Source organism: Dipteris shenzhenensis, chromosome 19 (assembly GCF_047967505.1).
Source record: "Dipteris shenzhenensis isolate YYH24624 ecotype China chromosome 19, Dip_SZ_1.0, whole genome shotgun sequence".
NCBI lineage: Eukaryota > Viridiplantae > Streptophyta > Polypodiopsida > Gleicheniales > Dipteridaceae > Dipteris > Dipteris shenzhenensis.
The window spans coordinates 55,675,661-55,701,795 of NC_141614.1; the positions used below are offsets into that span (position 1 = coordinate 55,675,661).

The window sequence follows — 26,135 nt, forward strand, 5'->3', positions numbered from 1 at the left end:
CTGCTCATCATCATCCACCCAATCAATGTTGCGCAAGCTTGCTTTGATCTTTGTCAATATTTCATTATATGTGTCCTCCTCTTTGTACCAATCTTCTGGGAGTCCCCCTATTCTAATCTTCAGCGCATTATCACATCTAGCTTCGTGTTCTTTAATCTTTGCTTGAATATCAGACTTACTTGCTTTGTTGTCCACTTCCACAATCACTTCCTTCTTAGCATTTTGTACTTCAGTGTGAACAAGATCTTTGACTGTAGAGACTAGCTACAAGGTAGGGAGGGAATCCTTCCAAGATTTTACAGCCTTATCAATTACTGCCTCCACCTAAGGGTCCAATTCCAGCAACCCGAGGTGAGAAAATAGCTCGGAATAGTCAAAAGAGGTGTCACCCAATTGCCTACAAGGTAGGCGCTTGCTATTTAAGTAGAAAGGAGCTCTCCGAGGTTGAAAATCTTCTTTAACCCAATAGGCGTCTGTAGAGAGACGCCACGAAGTACAGCTGGAAGCTGAACTATGGCTCAAGAAGCTTATACCTAGGAACATTCCCAAACTCATCCTCTAAAAACACAACATAGTGCAGTTTCAATCTCATGATAGTCACTCATAAGATTGAAAACCATAAACTCCATCATGCATAGTAGGGACTAGCTACTATGACATCCCCACTGACATCATCAGCGCCCAACAATGGGTGTAGACCATAGTACATACAAATCCACACACCCACACATACTTGAGCATCCATTTATACAAAGTCTTCATATTGATTGTCTGTCGGCACTCCGGAGGTGAAGGCTAGACTCAGCCATGACGAAGGCTAACACTAAAGGAGAAGCCTCTACAATAGTCGCCTGGGCTGAAGAAGGTGTTTGGGGCAGATTTCGGATGAAGAGCAGCCTCTAGAATACTTCGACCTGCAGCTATGGTACCTGGGCTAGCTGGAAATGATGTCTGGAGCAGTCGCACCGTTGAGGAAGATTCCCAAGAGAGATCTGTCGCAACAAAAGCCCTCGAGATGCTTGGAGGAGCTCTCACGAACAAGCGACTTGCTGTAGAATACCTTCTGCAGTCAACGACGTGCTGATTTTTCACACGAGCTAGCTGAATAACAGCTCTAGGGCAATCGCCTAGGCTGTGGGAGTGCTAAGGGGGTAGCTCTTCACGATGGAGATGCCCAGAGGAGCTCTACGAGGTCACACATGCGGGAAGTCTGCTCGAATCAGCTTCAATACAGCCGCCAAAGAGCAATAGGGAACTCGAGGTGGCTGGAGGTAGATGGAAGGGAGAGCCAATGCCTGCTCTGATACCACTATAGGCTCAAGGAAGCGGAAGGATGCACAAGAATGGAGCAAGAGCTGAAAGCTGTCACATCAACTATGAAAGAATGAAAGTACAAAATACAATAAAAAGGGAACCCTAGGACAGAGTGTCCTAGTGGTACCACTAGTACTAGGTGTCATAAGACACTAAAAGTACGAAGTGACCTAAGTGCCGACAACTAAAGCTACATGGCACACACCAAGGCCCAGAGGGCATCAATACGACCGGCAGATGATGGCCTACAAAGCTTAACTTTCTCCCATAAGAAATAAATATGGGACGAAAAGGACCCCAACTAAGACTATTTTTTGAAAAGACTCTGCTACAGGCATCAAAGGGATTCTCAATTAGGTCGCTGAAATTACAAAATATGAGATAGAAGGGATTCCATGGAAGTCCTATCTATCCTTTTGGAAGGGGCTGCCTTCTTTTAGATAATTCCTTGCTCAGTGCAAACAGATCTGAACTAGTCTGCATATTGTCAACCAATGTGCCAAACTCAAAGCCCAATGGTCTCTTCTCCTTTGCATGACCTGGTTCTCAACTTCATCCTACATCTTAAGTGATGTGCAATCGCCTCTACTGAATTGTTGATGGTTTCATCTTCTCTAATAGAATGGCTAGCAATTCCTCTTCCAAAAGTTCACATCTCTGAGAACATTCCTCGTCACTGGGTTGTAGAGTATATATCCCTTAGACTCGACACTTTGACCCGATGAATATGCAATTACAGCTTCTTGAACAACATTTGGTCCCCATCTCGTTAAGGACATAAACATAGCATCCAAAACCAAAAACCTTCAAATAGATCTCAAGTAGAATCAGCCCTTTGGATGCTCCTATTGAGCAACCATACCACTGTATATATTGTCCCTGTCTAGAAGAATTTGGGAGGACCATTCTTCTAGAGCATGCTTCAGGCCATCTCAACAACGCAACATTTCTTCTCTGCCACTCATTATGATCTGAAGTCTGAGCTGCAATAAGCTGACACCAAATACCATGCTATCTACAAGATTAGTCAACCTCCCTCATATACAACTCACCTCAACCACGTCTCTTGAACTTTTTCAACTTCCTCCAACCTCTATCCCTCGTCACACTCTCCTCTCTCAATCTCCCCGTCAAGCCAATGCCAAATGCTCAATCCTCAATGCTGCCCCCCAATCCTCCCCTTCTCCTTCATCCTCATCCCTGTGCCGTTGAAGGTCCCTCCCCTCCTAAGAATCTCCCCCCGCACCAAATACTTCCTCTTGTTGTGGCCCCTTTAATCTCTCCATCTCCTCGCTTTGCGTTTCTTGCTCTCCTTGTTGGTCTAGATGCCCCATGCTAGGACCCCACTGAGGAGGGAGGGGCATGACGACGGTTTGTAGTTCATCATGATTAATGGAACTATTTTGTCCCTCTTGGGAGTTACTAGTGTCGACTCATACACAACTTCCTGCATGATCATCATTCGTTTTTCATGAACAACAGAGGTGAAGAGTCTCTTCTCTAGCTTGATGCGGTTTATGAACTCTCTTGCTTGATTCTAAGACACTTGTGAGGTGAAACACTACTCTACATGTGCACTGCATCATAGGGGACATTTCGCTCATCAACCTTTGCTTACATGGTGTGTAATGCCTTCGTACAAAAACAGTGGTTTAGGGTGCACGAGAAGACGTTACTAGGTGCATGCATGGGGACACGCTGGTTGCTCAAGCCCTCTCCTGATTGGTGATCCTACTATCTCCTGAGATAGCCGTTGCGCCGCTGGCTCTCTTAATGGCTTGGGCGACTTCCTGGGACGACATCCTAACTCGCCAACCTCTTCTAGTCGGGGTGGTGTAAATACTCCATGTGCATGTGAGCTCGAGCACTGCACCATTGAAACATTGAACCACTGAACACGTCTTCGCCATGTGCAACTGTTAATGCCCCTGACTGCTCCATGTGCGTAGCTCCGCAGCTCCAGAGAAGATTGCCTCTGGTACTCCTGGGTGAACCTGTGGTTGACATATGGTTGTTATGTGTTGACACATGGTCAACATGTTGTCAACGCCGGACGACATATGGTTGACATGTGTTGACACATGGTCGACATGTGGTCAACGCATGACGACATATGGTGATTGCTTGAGAGTGTCTGCAACATACCATGTTAGAAATCGACCAACAGAGAGTACGCACAGCAGAAGACTGATAGAATAGCCCAGGAGCTCACACAGTGTAGGTGGTGGATGGAATCACAAACTTCTTAACTTATGTGCTTCAAATAGATGTGCAGACTCATAAATAGAAAATGATCCAGCCAGATATAGAGACCACCAAAATCATATAATGGGCATTCACGCATGATGAGGCTAGCATGGAAGAGAAACTATGAAATAAATGAAGTATGCATAATCACTTCAAACACAACATTAGAGAATGAACATTCAATGATACATAGGGGTTAACATAATATGGGGAGAGATTTGGTGCAAATTAAAGCATATACAATGCAAACAATTGCTATGGAGGTTTTCATATGTTAAGTGAAAAGTATTACATAAACCCTATTAAACTTTCCGAAGAAGAATGAAATAATTTTAGCTTTTCTTTCCTTTATTTTGTTCATTCTCTATATCACATGTACATATCTATACATGTACATCCATGAAAGTGTGCATTTCTGCATATTTTGCTTCTCACCTTTCCAACAGCTCCCAAAACCACTATAGAATCTGAACATCCATAAACAGATGCATACTTCAAAGGTGCCAAAATATACACAACTGAATCATGGCAATTTGAAACCTGCATCAAGGATAGGTGCAATTATCAGATGAGAAAAAGAATGAAAGCAGTCCCACATACAAACAATTACTCTACAATGACCCATTGAGCAAAACGTCTAAGAAGAACCACAAGCCACTAATTAAAAAGAATAGCATACAATGCAACTTTAAAAACTAACTACATCAAAGCTAGACAAATGACTATTATGTTCACAACATCACGATCAATATGTGTATGTTAGAAGCATGTCTTCCAGTGCTAGGCTCTCCCGTGCTCCTATTTGCGCTGCTAGCCCCCCCCCCGCCCCCGCCTTTTCCTATGCCCTCGTCTCCTGCTCTGCCCCCTCCCCCCCCCCCCCGACTTCTTCCCCACCTCCGCCAGCTTCCTCTCGAACTTCCTCCTCCACTTCCGCATGACATGTGCCCCTTTCTGGCCATAGTTGCCAGCCGAAACAGAAACAGAAGAAATGAAAACCGCAAAAACCAGGGAAACGGAGTTTTCGACCCCCATCGAAACAAAAACAGAAGAAACGGCAATATGGTACAATTAATGTCATAATACAATTATCGATAGAGTGCAAATTATACATAATACAATTATCTATACTTGAAGCATTATGCATGCTTCTATGATTCTAAATTCCTATGATGATCGATCTATCTCGAATCATCTACAGTGTAACCAAAAAACGTGTTTCGGGGCACCGAAACGCCCTAATACGTTTTGCCTCGAAACATGCTGTCTTGGGAGAAACGCCTTGCTTGCAAATCACTCCCTACACTCTTTACTCTACCCTCCCTTGCCAAACTCTCTACTTGCCCTTCCTATTCTTCCCTCTACCATAGCTGGTATAGTCGCTCAGACTCTCTTCAGCCTCTCCATCGCTCTTTGAGATGTAACAGTGTATTTGAGAGCTCTTTTGAGAGAGAGAGAGAGAGAGAGAGAGAGAGAATCTGGAGGTAGATATTTATACAATATATATAATTTATGAAAAAACACATTTTCTACCACGTTTCTAGGCGAAACGCCTGTCAAAACCTAGAAACATTTCTTGTGACACTGATCATCTATTATCCATGAATGATGCTTCAACAATCAACATGTGTCATGAACTAAGTTCTAACTTCTAACTTCTAACAAGTTTGAAGTTACAATAATTCCGAAGTTTGAGAGGGAGGGGAGGATGGAGAGGTGAGAGGGAGGATGGAGAGGTGAGAGGGAGGATGGGGAGGTGAAAGAGAATGGAGAGGTAGAAGGAGTCGGAGAAGGAGGATGAGAGGTAGAAGGAGGCGGATGGAGAGGTAAGAGAGGAGAGGTAATGAAGGGATGGAGAGCAGCTGAGGATGGAGAGCAACTGCTAGCCTACAGGATGGAGAGCACACTGCAGCCTATAGGGTGGAGAGCAACTTGCAGGATGGAGAGGAGAGCAGGCTGTGGGTGCTAGGGCCCAGGAATCAAAGATGGAGAGGCTGTAGAGCAGCACGATGGAGAGCAGCAGCACAGGAGGCAACGGAAACGACGACAGGAGGCAACAAATCGGCGAAAAACGATTTAATCAAAAGAGGGCAAAAAACAATTTAATCAAAAGAGGACCAACCATCCCCAACAAAACAACAACAACAACAAAACACCCTGTTATGCTCTAGCCGATATAGCTGACCTCGGAAAGATCGGTGGGCATTTTCTCTTAGATGACCGACTTATGTGATATTTTATGTGTGTAAATTAAATGGTCAAGGGAAGTAACTGCCAAGGTCCTAGGTGAGGGTGTATTGGCATGGACTAGGTGGTTCTGAGTGCTCAGACCTAGGTGCACCTAAATGTGTAAAAATGCCAAGGGGCAAATGGTTTAATTGTACCCCAAGAGAGGGGTAAATGGTGTACTAAGCTAAAGGTCTAAAATGTTGACATGTGGCAGGAGGGAACCATCTAGGGAATTGTGGGCTTGTGGATAGGCATGAAGAAATAAAAATTACGTATCTTTGTGACCATGCCATCCATGAGATAGGCTGGGAGGATATTCGGGATGCCGACGCCTGTGAATTTCGTCTGTGAATCTGCCAAAAGAATGAGAGATTAGTCAGGGAATGTATCATTTGGTATCAGAGCCTCAGGTTGGACGAGGGGACTCATACGAGTACGTATCAAGAAGGCGCAGGACGTATTGGGCGTGTGAGGCAAACAACGTGTGTTTTAGGTGGCTCTGTTTGTGCGGGCTTCCGTTGATGGAGCGGCTGAGCCGTTGATGGATTCGCTACAGGAGAGTAGGAGCGGGTACAACTGCAGGCTTGTAAACTGTCGCAGGGCAAGGTTCCCGTAGGCAGGTGATAGAAGAGCAGGCTGATTCCATTGCGTGGGACTACGTCTGAGAGACCTGGGAAATTAGAGAAGGCGTGGTGATGGGCAATGTACGGGCAGCGTTATGACTATATGGTGGCTCGACGACGATACGTGGTTGACGGGGCATCTAGCAACTCCTCAAGACAGTAAATCGGAGTAGGGCCAGAGTACAATGGCTCGTGAACGGGGAGGCCTTCGACACGATAAGCGATGATGGGATGTGGTCACGCAAATAACCCGTGAGGAAGGTGTTGGCGGTGTCAAGCGTATCAATGGCCTCATGTACGAAGAAACTCGTGGTGTCCTCAAGATCTTCCTCGAAAACGTCATCCGTGATGCTGTTACCTACATCTAGCATGCCCGCAGAAAGGCTGTCACCGCAATGGACGTTGTCTATGCTTTGAGGCGACAGGGCTTGGGAGAAATAGATTGACGGAAACTCGAATTACGTGGAGCTTCCAGGGAGCATTATTTTTTCATGTGATATAAATTTTAGTTTCCAGTTTACAGTCGATTTATTCATGTACCGAAGAAGAAAAATATAAATAGAAAAAAAAAATCTATTTTCCCTTTTGAAACAATGGAGACAGAGGGACAGGATTCCAAGGTAAATCCTGGTGAATCTAGAGAACAATATACACAACAAGTGTCCCATCACACAACACCTACTTTGGTGGGTAGGATTTCTGTACTAGAAGATGCTTTACAACATATCATGAACCAGCAGCTTCAAGTGAATGCTGATCAAAATTGAATTAGAGAAATGGTGTAAGCTTTGTCGGCTAGACCATCTAGAAATGAAAAGGGCAAAGCTCCAGCAGAGCCAGAGCCCAGTATACACTCATCAGAGCGTGCGAAGGTCAAGGTACCTAATATTGCCAACTATAGACCGAAGAAGTACGTTGGTCGGATGACCGAGCGCAGTTCTGATGTGATCGAGGTTTGGTTGCACAAGTGGGAAGAAGCCTTCGCCATTTGTGAAATCAGATCTGATCTAAAGAAAATCCGCGAGACCATTCACCTGTTTATTGAGGCAGCGGATAGGTGGTGGATAAAACAACAGAAAGATCAAGTTGCCCCTACCACTAGGAAGCGTTTAAGGCTGAATTTAAGAAACACTTTCTTCCACCTAACGAAGAGTCCCGAGCTTGGGATGCTTACAGAAACCTTCGCCAGAGGAATTTGTCGGTGGTAGAGTACACTAACAATTTCAAGGAATGTGTTATGAAAATAACAAACCCTCTCCCCATGTCGGTTCAGTTGAAAAGACTATATCTATGGACTGAACGGCAAGATTAAAATGGAAGTTCGGGCTAAATATGTGACTACATTAGATGAATCTATTACAGTAGCCCTGAACTATGAGGATGACAGAGGCAAACCTAGTGGGTTTGTGCAGGCAGGGACTCAATATGAGTACCCGAGAAAAGGGGGATTTCAAAGGAAATGGACTTCAAAGACAAGTGTCTCGCAGCCAAGTGGCCAAACCAAGCAGGTGAAGCCGGTTGAGGGACAAACAAAGACAAGTACCACCGTTGGGGTGAAAAGAAAAGTAACTCCAATGGCAGCCCGGGCCCGCAGCAACGGGGTATACAGTTTTCGATGAGCCTGAGTTGATTAAAATGAAAGGGCAAGTAGCCAATCATGATGTGATTGTGTTGTTCGACTCAGCATCAACACACAATGTAATTAACTCGAAGCTTATTAAGAGGCTCAAGTTGAAAACTAGTCCGTCTGACTATGCTTATACGGTCAGGATGGCGGACGAAAGTTCAACTGAAGTATGGGACCAAAGGGTTACCCAATTGGAACTTCAAATACAGGACTATGTTGAGAAGCTGGACTTTGAATTGACCAGGGTTGCTCACGCAGATAAAGCCCTAGGCATGGCTTGGCATTTTTGAAAAAATGCAGCCATTGATTGGAAAAGCATATTTACCAGTTCAAGATGAACAGGGTAGAATATGTTTTGCGAGGTGAAAAGGATTTACCTCGAGGACCATTGATTTCAGCCATGGAAATTCGAAGACTCCGAAAGAGTTTATGTGTCTGTGTATAGCATCGGTAGAGTCGATTGATGATGCATCGGCTAGCACTGAGGCTACCCAAGCTAAGGAAATGGCCGAGTTGGCAAAGGAGATATCGGAGAAGTTCTCTTATTGTTTTAGGGATGAGTTACCTTATGGGTTACCTCCAGAGCGGAATGTTCAACATAAAATTGAGCTTATCCTGGGGGCAGAACCTGTAAATAGACCTCCCTATAGATTAAGCTTTACAGAGGAAGCTGAGGTGCGAAGACAACTGGAAGAATACCTCAAGCTGGGGCAGATTCAACCCAGTTATTCACCTTTTGCTTCGCCAATGATATTAAAGAGGAAGAAAGATGATACTTTTCGCCTCTGTATAGATTATAGAGCATTGAATAATATCACTATTAAGCACAGGTATCCGATGGCTCGGATCGATGATTTGCTAGATGCATTGTATGGGGCCGTAATTTTCAGTAAGATAGATCCTAAGTGTGGCTACCATCAGATCCATATTAGAGCCGAGGATGTGCATAAAACCGCTTTTAGAAGCAAGTTTGGTCATTATGAGTTTTTGGTAATGCCCTTTGGACTTACCAATGCTCCAGCTACATTCGTCATGCTTATGAACGATTTACTACGTCCGTATATCGGAAAGTTTGTAGTACATTTTATTGACGATAATCTGGTATTCAGTAAAAGTATTACTGAGCATCGCGAACACTTAAGAATAGTGTTCAGTACTTTGAGGAAAGCCAGTCTTTATGTAAATAAAAAGAAAACTATACTATGTACGGTTAGACTTGAATATTTAGGATTCATAATTACTCCAGAGGGGGTAGAAATGGATCCAAAGAAAGTAGCTGCGATACTGACTTGACCAATCCCTCAGAGTCTGACCGCTTTGCGATCATTCTTGGGATTTGTCCAATTTTATCGAAGGCATATCAAAGGATATTCCGAAATAGTATCGCCATTGACTGATCTGACCTCAGATAAAGTACCTTTTATATGGGGACAGAATCAACAATAAAGTTTTAACACCATAAAACAAGCTGTGGTCACAGGACCGGTGTTAAAAATAGTTGATCCCCAGAAACCGTTGTTCCTGGAAACCGATGCAAGTGGCATTGCGGTAGGAGCAGTTCTCCTCCAAGAGGAAAGGCCAGTAGCCTTTGAAAGCAAGAAGCTTTCTCCCTCTCAACGAAATTGGCCAACTCATGAATTAAAGTTGTATGATGTTGTCCATGCTTTGAAAACATGGCGACATTATTTGTATGGATCAGAGTTTTATGTGGATATTGATCATGATACTCTGAAACATTTTTGTAAACAACCTGACTTGAGAGGTCGCCAAGCTAGGTGGGCAGAACTCATGCAAGAGTTTAATTTGACGAAGAGGAAAAGATGATAAAGTTGCTAATGCGTTGCCACGCATTATGCATAAGATGAGTTTCACGGTATTAGAGAGTGCTCTAATGGCCGAGATTAGAGAAACTCAAAAGGTGGACGAGTTTGTCCACAGCCTATGGCCTAAGGCTCATATGTTAAAACCCGGGAAAAAGGATGACGTGGCATCCAGAAAAGGCCAAACTTATGCAAGATATGCCGTAAGGGATGGTATGCTGAAAAGAAATGGCAAGGTAGTAGTACCTAATCAGAATGATCTCAGGCAGAGAGTCATTCGACAATGCCATGATAGCCCATGTGTAGGACATCCAGGAATCGAGAAGACATGATCTCGTGAAGCGAGATTTCTTTTGGCCAAAGATGAAAAAGCATATTTATGAATATGTGACACGTTGTTTTTCGTGTCAAGTAAGTAAGGCAGAGCGGGTGAAGCCACCCGGCCTTTTACAGCCCTTGGAGATACCACTCAGTAAGTGGGAGAACCATTCCATGGACTTTATTGTAGGGCTGCCTACGACACAAGGTGGATATGATTCTATCCTTGTGGTGGTTGATCGTCTTACCAAGATGGCTCACTTCATTCCAACTAGAGAATCTGTTAGTGCCCCGCAAGTGGCAGATTTGTTTATTAGACATATATTTCGTCTGCATGGATTACCCAAATCCATAGTGTCAGACAGAGATGTCAAATTTACCGGTCATTTTTGGACTGCGGTATTTGAGACACTAAGGACTGAGTTGGGAATGAGTAGTGGGGATCATCCAGAAACGGATGGTCAGACGGAAAGAATCAACCAAATTTTAGAGGACATGCTTAGAGCATATGTGTCATTGAGGCAACATACATGGGACAAGTGGTTGCCATTGTTGGAGTTTGCCTACAATGATAGGAAACATTCCTCTACAGGGTTCAGTTCGTTTGAACTGAACTATGGTTATAGACCAGCGAATCCAACTATAGTTGGAATACCTCACCGTATACCAGTTACGGAGAGTGTTCCCAGATTTCATCATCGAGAACACTGATGCTTGAAGAGGGAAGGAATGTTATGCTCTAGCCGAGATAGCATGACCCCGAAAAGATCCGTGGGCATTTTCACCACTAGTAGAGGACTCACCTTTGGTGGAGGAACCACCTTTGCCTTTCGCAATGGCAGAGAAAGCAGCATCCCCATTGCCGCCTCCATCTCGATTAACCGACTTCTGTGATATTTTATGTACGTAAATTAAATGGTCAAGGGAAGTAACTGCCAAGGTCCTAGGTGAGGGTGTATTGGCATCAACTAGGTGGTTCTGAGTGCTCAAGCCTAGGTGCACCTAAATGTGTAAAAATGCCAAGGGGCAAATGGTTTAATTGTGTCCCAAGAGAGGGGTAAATGGTGTACCAAGCTAAAGGTCTAAAATGTTGACATGTGGCAGGAGGGAACCATCTAGGGAATTGTGGGCTTGTGGATAGGCATGAAGAAATAGAAATTACGTATCTTTGTGAGCATGCCATCCATGAGATAAGCTGGGAGGATATTCGGGATGCCAGAGCTTGTGAATTTTGTCTGTGAATCTGCGGAAAGAATGAGAGATTAGTCAGGGAATGTATCACCACCTATAAATTTAAAAAAAAGGGATTACGAAACGTGGTTTCGTAAAGAAACGGCATTTCATAAAGAGCGTTTCGTAAAGAAACGCTGTTTTCATTTCCGTTTCTTGGCAAGAAACAAGCATTTCTTGCAACTATGTTTCTGGCTGATGTACTGCTTCAGCAGCCCTTCAGTTGGCTACAGACCTCAACTGCACCCCGGCTCCTAATTAAGCAACAGTTCTGGCCGTTGGGGGGGGAGGGGAGGTCTCTCCCCATTCTGTCAACATCTTTTCGACCTTCTCTCCTCAAGGCTGTTGATCCTATGACTAAGGGTCTTCTTTTGGGCCTTGTTGGTCCACACCAACTAGGCTAGCCTGATGCTAAGGTGGACTAAAGCAAGGCTGTTTTTCGGCTTTAGGATGTCTCTACACAACCCCCCTTTTTGCTTCCTTTTTCCCCCTCCACGTCCCTGTTTTTCTCTGCCTCTCCCTCTCTCCCGCTAGCAGGTTCAGTGTTTTGTTTCTTGACTCCAAAAAATGAAATCTTGGTGGTCACCCTTTGGTTTGGCAAGAGGGATTGACATGGCAACTCCCTCGACCCCACAGCCGTTTGGATTGTGTTCTCCCCGAAGGAGAAACAAAAGGTGAAGATTGTTGTTCAATACCTCTAGGACAGAGCATTGGTGGGGCATATTGCTGACCTCACGCCTACAACGAGCCAAGTTCGTGGCTGGATCCAAGTGAGCTTGGCCTTAGAGGATAACCATAATTTACGAGGTCACCGTCTACACTCTGAAAGGTGAGCCGTTGCTACTGGCAGGTAGGTGTGTAGACATTTCAAGATCCCAATCCTAAACGCTCCCATTCTCAAGCTAATCCAGACCACATGTTCTCTTATGAGCTCACCCTAATCATAAACATCCAAGGCCAAGGTATGGAATATTGAGCACTTAGGCTGCCAGGTGGGCATTGATATTTCAGGGGAGTAGCATATTGCCCCTATGCTAGAGAGTGTGCGGAACAAGCTCTTGTATTGGAGCTCTGTCAAACTCTCATGGCCAACCAGGTCCTTTTGGACACACCTCAAACATAGTCTCGTGCTAGTGTAAAGGATGCATGGGACAGCTCAGTCGCTTTATGTGGCACGAGGAACACTAGAGTCACAGTCACCTGGCAAACAATGATCATGCCCCCGGCAAAGGGAGGGCTTGGCATCATACACCCAGAGATACAAAGCAAATCCCTTTGGGCAAGCTAATAGTGTGTGGACTCATCCCAAGGCTCGGAGCCTTGAAAGCTCTTCCTTCAAAGAGGGCTTCTCAAGATCACCTTCGCATGGGTGGTGAGTGGTAGTAGTCGCACTGGTGGATCTTTACGGAGACGCCTGTCGCTGTAGGCCATCTTCTCACGGTTCTAGTGATGCCCTATGGGCCCTGGTATGTGCCTTGTAGGCATAGTTATAGGCACTCTAGTGTTTTAGTGCCTTTTATGCCACATAGGACATAGGACTCATTTAGTCCTATGTGACACCTAGGACACTTAGTCCTAGGGTCTACCTTCAAGTACCTTGTACTTTCTTTTCTCTAGTACAGTTGACGTGACGGCTTATCACTCTTGACTCTTGTGCTTGCTCCCACGCTCACCGCACCTACAATGGTATCAGAGCGGGCATTACTCACTCCCCCAACACTCTCCAACCTCCCCATGCCCCTCCATTGCTCTTTGGGAGCTAGTCACTTGCTGGTCGACTGTTTCAACAGCTCGTTTTTGGGTTTGTGAGAAGTTCTTGGGACTTCCAGGAGCTCTTCATTGCGGTAACTTGCCTTTTCCTCTAGCACCCCTGCTGCTGCTCCCCCAACTCAGGAACAATCAAGATGGGATGCAAGAGATGCAAATGCACATTCCTGTATTGCTTTATCATGCAAGAGAATCATTATTCCACACATCTGGTCTTGCAGGACAGCAAAGGATGCTTGGGACAAATTGGCTTCTCTTTATCAGATTCGCTATGACGCACGTGTTGCATATTTAAGAAGGCAATTGCAGGAAGTCAGTATGAATGAAGGTGACTCTATGACAAGGCTTTCAAGCCTAGGGGCAAGCCTAAATATGCGCCTAACAATGGCAATTCCTCCAATGCATCTAAAAATACAGTAGATAAGTCAAAGAAGAAAAGATGCAACTATTGTCGCAAGCCTAAGCATGAAATTTCAGCATGCAGGAAGCGCATTGCTTCGGAGGAAAAGAAAGCAGGATTGACAGTTAATGCCTCACATGCAATTGAATCCCACATTTAGTTCTATGTGACACCTAGGACACTTAGTCCTAGGGTCTACCTTCAAGTACCTTGTACTTTCTTTTCTCTAGTACAGTTGACGCGACGGCTTATCACTCTTGACTCCTCTGCTTGCTCCCACGCTCACCGCACCTACAGTCGCTCACCCCTAAGCAGGAGTCTACAACAGATAGGACATTTAGTCCTATGTGACACCTAGGACACTTAGTCCTAGGGTCCACCTTCAAGTACCTTGTACTTTCTTTTCTCTAGTACAGTTGACGTGACGGCTTATCACTCTTGACTCTTGTGCTTGCTCCTACGCTCACCACACCTACAGTCGCTCAACCCTGAGCAAGAGTCTACAACAGAGTTTGGCAGCGTATGTCAGGAGGGCTCATTCTGGCCAGCCCTTGATGTCGTAAGATGTTTGAGTGCCATCCCCCTATATGGCATCTTGAGATTCAAGATCAAGCAGGCCTCAAGAGCAACGAACGCATATTGAATGGGCGCAATGCGACAGTAACCCAGCCAGTTCTTTCAGTGCTAGGAGCCGTCTTCCCACTAAGATAGAGGCACAAGCGAGAGACCTCCCTCACCTAAGGGAGGCAAGTATGCGGATGCTAAAGATAGACTCTGCCATCCCTGAGCCTTGGAGGGATCGACTTCATAGAGCCTCAAAAATCCCCTGCACTATTATGGATAATTCTCTTGGACACGGGTGCCCATGAGGATCCAGTACATGCACAGAGCCCTTGGATCCTTCTACAGGTGGGACCAGGGGGTCTTCTCCAACTAGAGTCAGATGGAGACCCAAAGATGGAAGGGGCCCAGGACTTTCTTGAGTGGCAAAGGATCAAAGTGGTCATAGTGGCACCTTTGGTTGTGGGAGGGTAGGCCCCTTCCAAAGCTACAGTGGGATCAAGGTGAGTGGTTGGCAATCCAAAGTAGGGTACTCACAGAGATGTGTGGAGGTGCCCTTAATCTCGTACATAACACGCATTGGTCATTGCCTTCAACTGAGGCAGTTGCCTAGACTCCTTCAAGAGAGAGACATTGGATTGAGCAATAAGTGTCACAGGAGGTCATCACCAGATTTTGTTTGAGTTTGTGGACTAGCCTCCGACCACAAAAGATTACCTATTTCTTCAGGATGGTCGTCCATGGGTCTGCCATTGGCCCTTGGTTGGGGCAAATGCGTGTTGATGGGAGATGCCACAATTGCCTCGATTGTGATCTCGAGATGATGCCGCATTGTCTGTGGAGCTACTTAGCAATATAGAGGATCTAGTAGGTGGCTAGGCCACAAAGGATGTCGCGAGAATTCACCTTAGATATGGCAGCTTGGCTAACACAAGGGCGCCACACCTTCTCCATTGACAAGGTCACACCAGCTTACATGATCCATGGACAAAGGGTCTTCCGAATCAACATACAAGATGTGACTCCCCTTCCCGGCAACATCTTGTTTCCTTCCTAAAGGACAGTATTTGGGAGACGATGTCCAACCTTACTGCTTGGAACATCTTGGTCGCCCATTGTAGCTTGGTGATGGGAGGCCACCAGGTGCCCTTGGTAGCCACCCTCATTGCCATTTGGCAAGACATTATTTACGCCCTGCACGCCACAAGGAAGTACAAGAGATTGAGATCTCAAACGACTACTAAGAAACAACAAGGCTTGGCCTGCACGCGTCTTCTATATTTGCAGGTTGAGGTACTCGTTGGATGTATAGCCCCTCACCTTGGTTGTTGGTGTGAAAGTAGTGCACATGCAGAACATGCGACAGAGAGAATGGAATAAAGAAAGTCAAATTAATGTTCACAGGAGGCCTCTGTACTATCTCCATTGGCTCACCCCGATAAGTGAAGCTATGTCAGTGAAGCACTACGCGTGAGGTCTTGAAGATCATAACCTTGGTCTTCCCAAGGTTGACTGTCAAGTCTCTCTTTCTCCTGAAAATCTCTAGGGCCTCCAGATGTCTCTGTAGCCCCTCCGCTGAAGATGATATGAGGACTAGGTCATTAGCGTATAGCAATATTTGTATAGTGAGGTCAACCAGTAGTGATCCCAATGAGGTCAGCCAGTAGTGATCCCTCACCCCCTAGGTGGTCTATGAATGATGTGATCTCATCAATGTAGAATCTGAAAAGAGTCGGTGAAAGGAGGCAGCCCTGCTTCACCCCTATCGTGCTCTCGACCCAATCCAATAAGCCTCCTGGGGAGTGAACTCTCGCTCTGACAGACTCATATAAGCTCATCACACCCCAAATTAGTCTCTCTAGAATCTGCATCTTCTATAGTCTGCTAATCATACGGGATCGTGGGACAGTGTCGAAGGCCTTCCGAAAATCTACAAAGCAAGCGTAGACTTTATGGCGTCTGGACGTCGCCTCCTCAATGATAGTCCTCAGAGTGAAGATGTGATCTAGAGTGGAATGCTCCCTCAAGATTCCCGCCTGTCCTAGTGCCCGTTGTCCCAGGCCTCTGTATGACTGATGATCTTCCTCTCTAGGACCGATCCATAAATCTTGGTTAATGTGTGGCCAATCATGAGATACGATAGTTCCCAATATCCATGGGGTCGCCTGCTTTCTATATCAGTACAATAGTGGTAGTGCTCCAAGCGGGTGGGAAGCCGTGGCATACCGCATGGTTGAACATCTATGCTAGAACCAAGGCCAAGACCTCCTGCCCATGTGCAAAATGCTCAGTACGTAGCCCCCGTGATCATGATCATTTCGGTTATGTAGCCGACAAAGTGCAGCCCGTACATTCTGTGTAGTGAACAAGTGACAAGTAGTGGGCCTACGCATAGAGAACATATCAAGTGGCACTTGCATCAGGACATCCTTCAGAGAGCATGCATAATTGTACCACACATCTGGATCACTGATGGGAATAGCTCACTTCCCCTCCGATAGACGCCCCCATCCAGTGGTCGGATCTCCTCCTCGAAATGATCTAATAACCTCCTCCATCTTGTGTGTAAGGAAGGCCAGCTTCTTGCAACATGTCAATTGTCGGAAATCCACTATGCCTCAGATGACGTCAAATGGCCCAGGGCTCGCTCATCGCCGAGCCAAGGGTTTTGAGGCATCTTCTGAAACCGGCTAAAGGGCAGTAGACCATAACTCTCATTGCATATTCATTATTCACAGCCACATTGCATCATTTCCAGCCACTTAACGTTAAACAATACCACTTAGAAACAACTTGAGAAATAACTGGATAGAGGCTAGAGTGCCCCTACTCAATGAAACCAAGTACAAGACAACACACTGGCCCCAAACACTTGGCGCCCCTTCCGGTGTTTATTTATTTCTTTAGGATGTACATACAACAAGGGCTCACTCTTGTGCTCTGCCCCACTGGCAATTCCACTATCCAAGCCAAACTTTGGCTACAACCGGCATTCCATCCTAGTACACACAGTATTGCCCAAGTGCCAAAGCAAGGCTAAGGCATTACCATTGTCCATGACCAATTGGTAAAGCTGTCCAAGCATTCCACAAAGCATCCAACTTGTTGAACAGGTCAGGCAATCCCACAACCCACTGACCAGCCTCTCAGGGTGACCAAGCATCAACACAGATCTCAAACTGAACAAGTGACCTCAATACAGGAAGCAAATCCACACACTGCCCGTTTGACTCCAATCTAGTTACACACTCTGTGACTGGGTGCCTATTCACTGCCTGAATGGCCAAGAGGGGGCTTCCAACAAAAAATGGAGCAACAAGCTTCCAAAATGAGCAAATGCAATCAAAATGAAAGGGATAGTGACAAGAGAACTCAAGCCAGCTTCAAATGACTTAATCTAGCTGTAGATAGTTCCACGTCCGCTCCCAGAAGCTCCAACTCAATACATCTAGGGGGAGAAGATCCGCACAAGGGCTAGCAGGAGCAATGGGCAGCTAGGGAAGAGAGAGGAAGGGAGAAAACGGGCTGGAATCCGAGAGAGAGAGAGAGAGAGTAGGAGGATCACGGGCAGGAGAAGAAGAAAGAGATCAATGCAGCCTGCAAGACTCGCCTAGGGAAGCGTACACCTTGAATGACGTGCAGAAAACAGCCGTACAGCCTCAAAATCAGCACCAATCTGCCTCCGGATGCATGCGATCATACGTACAGCCAACCTAATGCCTTGGAAAGCGTGCAATCTGTCCGCACAAGCAGCCATGGGATTCGTGCCTCTTCCATACAGCCCTGTTCAGCGGCGAAATGCCCCTCAGATTGTGTGCTTGTAGGCCCGTACTGTTCCGTATGCATTAATTGCAGGTCCAATCCATTTAGCCACCTCGAAAATCATGCCATTAAACAGCCCGCACGGCTTCCTTGTAATGTGTGTCATAAACCAAAACATCAACCAAGGGTAAGGGGGGTGGTTGGTGGGTGCATGGGGGTTCGCCACATGGCTTGTCCCCTTCAATAATGCCCCTAACCCTCATAACCAATGACAACATTGGTTTGCCCCCACAATAAAGTTCTAACCCCTAAAACCAAAGACAACATTGGTTTTCCTTGGGCCCAATTTTATTACCCCTCTAAACCTTGCCTTGCCCCTAGCATTTAGGACTAGTGTGTGCACTTAGGGACTTCTCAGAAGTGTCACTTCCTTGGGCTAGTCCCCTAAGCCAAAGCCATTCACGGTTCAAAAATTCACGTCTCCGTGACATCTTCCCATCTCGGGTCCGTGTGGATCAAGTGGTTGGGAAAGAGACAGAGAGATTGACACAGAGTTAGATGATAGCAACAATATATATCCAAGCAGCCAAAGGGAGGTAATGACGAGTGAAGCTCCAAATGACAAGTAAAAAATGAGTGAGAGGGACCTATTTATAGGTCCCATACAAGCTTGGTCAGCCTACTAGGATGCTGATCCTTGAAGAAAACAGCCCTCTAGGCAAAGAAGAAGAGAGGGAAGGCTGGATGGGGGTCTAGGAGAGAGGAAGAGGCTGCCTTGCTACCATCTCCAACAGAATGGCAACCCCTATGCTGTCCACACCGTGCTCCGAACAACCTCCTGTTACCTCTACCTCAATTCGCTCTTGTACCAGGTTCTCCAATCACTGAGCAGCCGCTCGATTTGCCTTCACATCTACGTCACAATGCCCAAACTTTGTCATCCCCACTCTCTCCCCATGCAATGCCAAGCAAGAAGTGACTGTGGAGTTTGATGCAAAGGTCAACAAAGCTGATATTCAGGAAGAGATTAAAGAACATGCAGCTAGAAAGGATAATGCTTTGAAAATCAGAATTGGGCCTTTATAACCTCGTCAATGACTTCCTTCTTACCAGGTCCTTCCAAGACTTGAATTCTAGCTATGGCATCCGTTAGCTGCATCCTCAGCTCTCTCGCTTGATCCTGTAGGAAGTAAATTTGTTCATGATATCCAAGAATTGGTCGGTCAAAAAGACCACCTCGTTCATATATATGTGCATACGGGGAAGGCGTCCTGGCTGCCACTGTGGAGTATCTCGCTTTGTTACTGGAGGCTGCTAGAGTGGAAGGGGTTTTTGAAGAGGAGGAAGGTAGGCTGGGCCATGCTTTGCTGGCCATATCTCCTGTTACCCCCTGGCTGAGCTAACCCCCTAGCTGGGCTGGGGGTTCAGCCCAGCTAGGGGTTCCTAATTCAAGAGCTTGCTACAACCAGCTAGGGGAGCAAGGAGCAGAAGCGGAACGGGAGCAAGAGGTACGGGCGTACAGGTATGGACGGGAGCGGGAGTGGGAGCAGGTACGGACGGGAGCAAGTACGGACAAGAGCGGGACGAGAGCAAGTACAGGTACGAGCAAGAGCGGGAGCAAGAGCAGGTACGGATGAGAGCGGGAGCAAGTACGGACAAGAGGGAGGGGGGGAGGGGGCTAGCACGGAGCCTACGAGAGGGGGGCTGGAGAGGCTACAGGAGGGGGGGAGCGGAGAGACTACGGGAGGGGGGGCGGAGAGGCTACGGGAGGGGGGGCGGAGTTTCTACGAGAGGGGGACGGAGAGGCTACAGGAGGGGGGCGGAGAGGCTACGAGAGGGGGGCGGAGAGGCACAGAGAGAGAGAGAGAGAGAGAGAGAGAGGGGGGGGGGGAGAGAGAGAGAGAGAGAGGAAGCTAAGGAGAGCAAGGAGAAGAGGGCAGGGGCTGAGGAGAGCAAGGAGGAGAGGAGAGCAAGAAGGAGAGGTTGGAGAGGAGAGCAAGGAGAAGATGTTGGAAAGGAATTGACATAAAGTTAGGTGATTGCAACTGTATATATCCAGGGATACAACCTCAGCAAGAGGGAAGTAAGTGAGGAGTGAAGCTCCAAGTGATAAGTAAGGAATGAGTGAGCGGAGCCCATTTATAGGTCCCATACCAGCCTGGTCGGCCTGCTAGGGCTGGTCAATTGGCCAACCATCTTGTAGGCCTGACCCGACCAGTAAGTTGGTGTGACACAACCCAAACACGATAGAGTTGGGTCAGGTTGTCCCGACCACGCAGGTCGGGTGACCCGACCTGGTTGGGTGCCCAAACTGGGCCCCATCTTTGCCCTAATCATGGGCCTGACTGGCCTATGCCAGCCAGCCTCAAACAGGCCATCATCTAGCATGATTTCCTATCCTCTCTCTGGGCGGGCACTCCCACGAAGAAACCCTCTCTCACTACACATGAGATGCCATAAGCTCTTAACAGTTGGCCCTTGTTTCAAAGATTCCCTAGGCACTGAGCTGGGTTCTCTGAAAACAGGTTGGTTGACAGGTAGTGTTTTTCTACTTTGTTTCTTCCACAATCAGCTCCACATGGATTGCTGATTGTATGGTTGGTTTTATAAAGCATTAATAGAAAGTTATTTTCTCGGGGGGGGGGGGGGGGGGGGGGGGGGGAAAGAAGCACACCTTCCATTTGATGTTGTAATGTTACTCTCAATTGTGACGCCAAGGTGTTAGAAATGCAATTGCTATTTATCATGGATGATTCCAAATGCCTCACATGAATATTATTTTCAAAAGGTCTTTCTAACAATACTCATTCCATTCCTATGTGTCGAATATGATGTCATAATGCAGCATGGTGTCTCTCCCATACACAATCCATTACTAGGACTATACAAAGTCCAGTGTAGAGGCTATTCTGTGTGGCCCCTATTGTGCACCTCATCCTTCCTCATGTCCTCTTTTCACATGCATGCACCCATAACCTTACAACTAACTGGTCATGAAACAAAGTGCACATTTTGACCATGAAGGGCCATAGGAGCTTGAAATATTATGTTGTTTTTGGCCCCTTTAGCTAGACGTTGCTCTATGGCAGATTTCAGCCCAATTTTAAAAATAATCTATAAGCATGTATAGCAATGAGATGTTAACCTTATAGAACCATAAGTCCTAACGGTTAGGAAGTAGGGTAATTTTCATTTCATTAATAACCTATATGGTTGATATCCTACTTCCCACCTTAGGGTTAAGAGTTGCATACTTATAGGTCATTCTAGGGTTTAGCCATACCTAGGACCAAACTAATACTTCACTGCCTCAGCTCCACTTAAAACGATTGACTCAGTTTAGTCCCATCTTAGGACTAGGGTTGCATACTTATAGCTCATTTTGAGCGTTAGGGGTCAGGACTCGACTGATACTTCACTCCCTCAGCTCCTCTTGAAATGATTGCCTCAGTTTAGCTATGTGTCAATCCAATTCGAGTTTCTTCATGCATTACTTTTCCTCAAATCTGGTATCAGAGACAAGTTGGCCTCTCTAGTTTTGTATAGCACTAAAAATGAAGCACAGACTCAATCAGAGGGTTTTGCATCTTGATGATAGCTCCAAAAGAAGCAGTATATCTAACAAATCAAAAAATTGAGTTCCAAAACTAAGAACGTGAAAAACATGGTTATGTACTATTTAAAGAGTTCAAATTGGAAGTGTCTTTCCTTGGGTCAAACGAAGAGAATCACAAACTGCACAAAGCCCATGGCGAAGTAGTGCTTTACAGCAAAAAAGTTTTGGTGTGCCCCCCTCAATCACCCAACAAGTAAATTAAAATAAAAATATCGGTTTGTATATGCACAAAGATGGCTATATAACACAGAAGACCAGCACAAGTACAAAAACAGAACTCACCTTGACAGAGCCTCCATTAATGTCACTTTCTTTCTTCAAAACAGCAGACTTTCCTATTCCATCGACAAAGGTCAACCCCTCCGGACACCAATTCCTATGCTGGTTAAGAGCGTTAAAAGCAAAGCCACCTTGATTTCCTGACAGACCCGAAGTGCCAGCACAAGCATCAACCATTGTGACATCAGCTTCCCCGTCCACAGGTCCATTTTCCTTTAGCAAGAGCCTCTGATGTGGGTGTTCCGATGCAGTACACACCTGTTCTAATACCCATTCCAATACTTGTGGCAATGAAACAGGAGCTGCTGGCATGTCAGGATCAGAATTTGCAAAGAAAGGAGCAGCCTGGCCAAGTGTTACTGCCTCTGAGCCTCTCTCACTGGGTTGAAGCAAGAACCCAAGACGGTTAAACTGCTCTAAAGTCAAAACCTGTCATGTGACAAGACCTTCAGAGTGATTATCCAGGATTACTCTTCCAAATAAGATGAGGAAGGTCAAGCACAAGGCCATACCATCCCAGAGATGAAGGGAAAAAATGATGTAAATACGGTAAATAGATCCATATAGAAGAATGACTCATACATTGCTCGCGATGGCATTCAAATTACATTCCATGGACAGCTGATCCAATTCTAACAGGGTTCCATGTGTGCGTGCGTGCGTGCATGCATGTGTGTGTGTGTGTGTGTGTGTGTGTGTGTGAGAGAGAGAGAGAGAGACAGAGAGAGAGAGATTATTTAACATCTGCAGAAGACCAAAAATGATCTATGGACCAACAGTTCACTATTACATTGATGCGCAAGGTGGGATTGCGTAAAGCATATCCAAGAGAGACACACACCATCTATAACTAGTTCCAACATGCTAAAACATCAAACGAAAATGCTTCTACAATCAATATAAAGGAAGCCAACATAAATGGATAATAATCAGCACAGCAGACAGCTCAGTTTTCTTTGCCATCATCAGAATAATTCTTTATTCTAAGAAACAAGATTTGAGAAGAAAGTCACTAGCTTGTATTAAAATAACCAAGAAATAATCATTCATGCCTGTGAATTAAACTTGCATATATTTATGGCCTTGCCTGCTTCACATAGCCATACTCCTATATTGTATTGATCTTATAGGATTAAAGCATGTTCTTGGCTTTCCAAGAAAATCATCTTTTCTTCTCAGGCAAGCCCAGCAGCACATGATAAGGGCATAAGAACATATCTTGACCTCCTTTTCCTTGTAATGGCATTTCTGATCTTCTCTATGGGTAGCGTCGGACTAGAATGAGGACAATGTTAGAAGGTCACTGCCCCACCTGTGAGCCCCCGATTTGAGGGGACAAGGGGGCAGGAGACCATAGGGGGTAGGGGAAGGTAAAAAGGCAGAAGACCTACCTGGCAGGGAACCGGCACTGCAGCAAGAAGATGGTGCGGCGTCCTATGCACCTCCTGGACCTGCACACGGGCGGAATTGGGAGCTGCAACAGCAGCCCATAAGCAGGGCTTATGGGCCCTTATATAGGCCTGGCCAAAGCCAGCCCAGTCAGCCAGCAAAGGCCGACCAATCAGGTCAGTTGGTGGACTCACAGGTCAGTGCATTGGGCAGGGAGCTGACTCCCTGGTCGGCCAGATTGAGGGGGCCTAGCCCCTCCTATAAAAAGCCTCCCTGCCCCCCCCTCATTCCTCATCACCTGCACTTACAGCCTTGCACACAGGCAAGCGCACAAGGAGAGGAAGAGGCTCAGCATCATTGACAGCATCTCAGGCTGTTTGTACACACTCATCCTTGAGCTTTTGTTGCCCACGATTGTGGAGGAATATATCTGAGTTCTGTCCTATCTCTCTTTCAATTTTTCTGAGTGTTGAGGTGTTGCTGCAGATTTTAGCTCCAGGGAGAGGCTGAACCTGAAGGTTGCTGAGATCATTCTGGACGGAAAGTCTATAGAAGCTCGAGGTGGAGCACGCGGGCTCGAGTCTAGAGATAGCCGGCAAATAGGAGAAGGACCTTGTGGTTAAGATCAGAGGACCACACCATTGGTGGGACTCTGGATCTATCTCTTTTGTAGTGTGTCCATAGCTTTGGACGGAAATATATTATTTTGGTGGTTTCTCTATCTAGTTGGTTCATTGTCTAGTGATGAGTCAGCACATCTATTCTATGCACATAAGTTTAAGAAGTTTGTGATTCCACACCCCACACCACGATGTGTGAGCTCCTGGGCAATTCTATCAGTTTTCCACTATGCATACCCTATGTTGGGTCATTTCTAACACCTGGCACCCGTTCCATGTGCGAGAGCGTCTAAGCTCTGTCCTCCTCCTCCATAGGAAGCTGCCTCCAAGTCCCAAAGGAGCGTGCGGGACCACCATCCCACTATGCACAACTGATATGTGTCCGCTGACCAAGCATGCGTCCCTCTGAGTCCCGAAGCTCTTGGGCACCTCAACAAAGGCTGCCTTGTCAAACCCCTCCCTGCAAGTGGGGTCGGTTTGAATAAAACCAAGTGACAATCGCTACCATGCACTTGTGCGGGGGGGTACTGAGAAGCCGGCACTACATCAGGATCTTCTAGGACTCATAGCCTAGAGTGAGACCCCACACTATCAGCTTGCCCAAGAGGGATCGACTCTACATCTCAAGATCTATGATGCCAGGGCCCCCCTGGGCTTGTGGCAAAATCACCATTTGCCACGCCACTCTGGCTCAGGTATTCCGGGTGCCACCCGAAACTGCCCAAAGGAAATTGCGTACCAATCGCCTTAGCTGCCCCAACCAACCCCTACGAAAGCACTAGCACGAGGCTATGTACCAAGCTATGGCGAGGAGTACCTCGTTCACCACTAGAGCCCTGTTGGGGTAAAGGCACATTGCCACCCTTTAAAAGTTATGACCCCTATGACTGTCTTAAGACAGTCATAGGGTGAATACCTAATCCTAATAAAACTCTTGAGTTTGTGGTGTGGCTCAACACTTTTACACACCCACACTTCTTGTGTCTCCCTCTCTCTGTCTCCATTGTTCCACTCCCTCTCCCTTTCCCTCACAAGTGGTATCAGAGCCTCTACCTCTCCCTCTCATTTCGGTCTACCCCTCCCTCTCCCCTCGGGCCTCGGGCGCGGCAGCAGCGACGAGCGGGCGCGCAGCAGCGAGCAGGAGCAGCCGCGCGCAGCAGGTCGAGCGCGGGCAACTATAGCAGCAGCAGCTAGCGGCTGCTAGCTGCTACCCGCCTAACGGCGGCCGCAGCCTACCAGGCGGGCGCAGCCAGCGCGCGCAACGCGCAGCACTGGCTGCAAGGCAGCAGTCGCGACAGGTACGGCCATCCGTACCGGCTGTACGGACGTCGTACAAGCAACCGTACCATACGGACGTGGCTGTACGGACGCCGCGACAAGCAGGTACAGGTCGAAATTTTTTTTGGGGATCCGTGCCCTCGCATGTACAAGGTACAGCAGGTACCCTGCGCAGGTACAGAAGGTACAGCAGGCACAGATTTTTTTTTTTTTGGAAGAAGGAAAAGAGAGAGCACTCTGCTCTGCATTCCCGGAATTTTTTTTCAGTTCTAAAACTGTGTGTTTGAGGTACAGCAAGTACACTCGTGTCCCTCGTGCTTGAGGTGACTAGTGCCACAATGTGTGGTGGTTGCACAGTTATTTTGTTTCGGGAAGGTCAGATGCCTTAATTTGCAGAGGGCTTTTATGCTTTTGCTGAGTGCAAATCTCAGTTTACGGGTGACAATTTCATAGGGCTTTTGCCTGAAAGTGTATGCAGTGTATGCCTTGAGGCAGTGTGGAGCCAGGGTGCCCACATTGGTCTTGTTTCCGCAGTGTATTCAGTGACATTTCTTGCAGGTCACATTCTGTGTACGACACTTTGAAAATCTCAGTTGAGCCACGCTTGGCCAGGGCGCATCGAGTTTACTCGGTCCCTAACTGTCCATCGTTCACAGTGCTCAAAAGATTTTCTCTTCAGTGTTTGTACGTTGGGATCTGTGTTGTTACTGTGTACACAGGGCCGTTTATGCATTACATTGTCGGGTGAAAGTGCCAGGAGAGCGCTGTATTTTGTATGCTACCTCAGTGTTGAGGTGTTTTTCACTTGGTACAGGTGTCAAATCAAGGGGCTTTTGCCCAGATTTTGCTTGTGAGCACTTGAGTTACTCTTTGAGAACTTCAGATGCCTTTTATCCCCTTGGCAGAAGGGTGATTGTTTGGGATTTGTCCCATACTTTGTTGCAGGTTTTGTGACAGGCTGAGGTGTTTGGAGCCTTTTTTTCAGTGAACAAAACAGTGTATGACAAGTGGTTTATGCATATAATTTTTTAATCAGTGCAATACCTCATCTGAGGTGG

The 26,135-nt window shown here is 46.5% G+C and overlaps 1 protein-coding gene across 8 annotated transcripts in view; it reads right to left on the reverse strand.

The window, feature by feature from the left end:
- LOC147890665 (uncharacterized) overlaps positions 1-26,135 on the reverse strand; it is a 120,422-nt gene that overhangs the window by 76,440 nt on the left and 17,847 nt on the right. For all 8 annotated transcript variants that reach the window (XR_015542761.1, XR_015542760.1, XR_015542762.1 and 5 more), the window contains exons 3-4: positions 21,794-22,219; positions 3,997-4,101 (exon numbers count right to left, since the gene is read on the reverse strand). Coding sequence is in view for 4 of the 8 variants with exons in the window: in XM_087390803.1 (XP_087246929.1) it covers positions 3,997-4,101; positions 21,794-22,219 (531 nt within the window). In the remaining 4 variants the exon portion in view is untranslated. The remainder of the gene's footprint in view (positions 1-3,996; positions 4,102-21,793; positions 22,220-26,135) is intronic.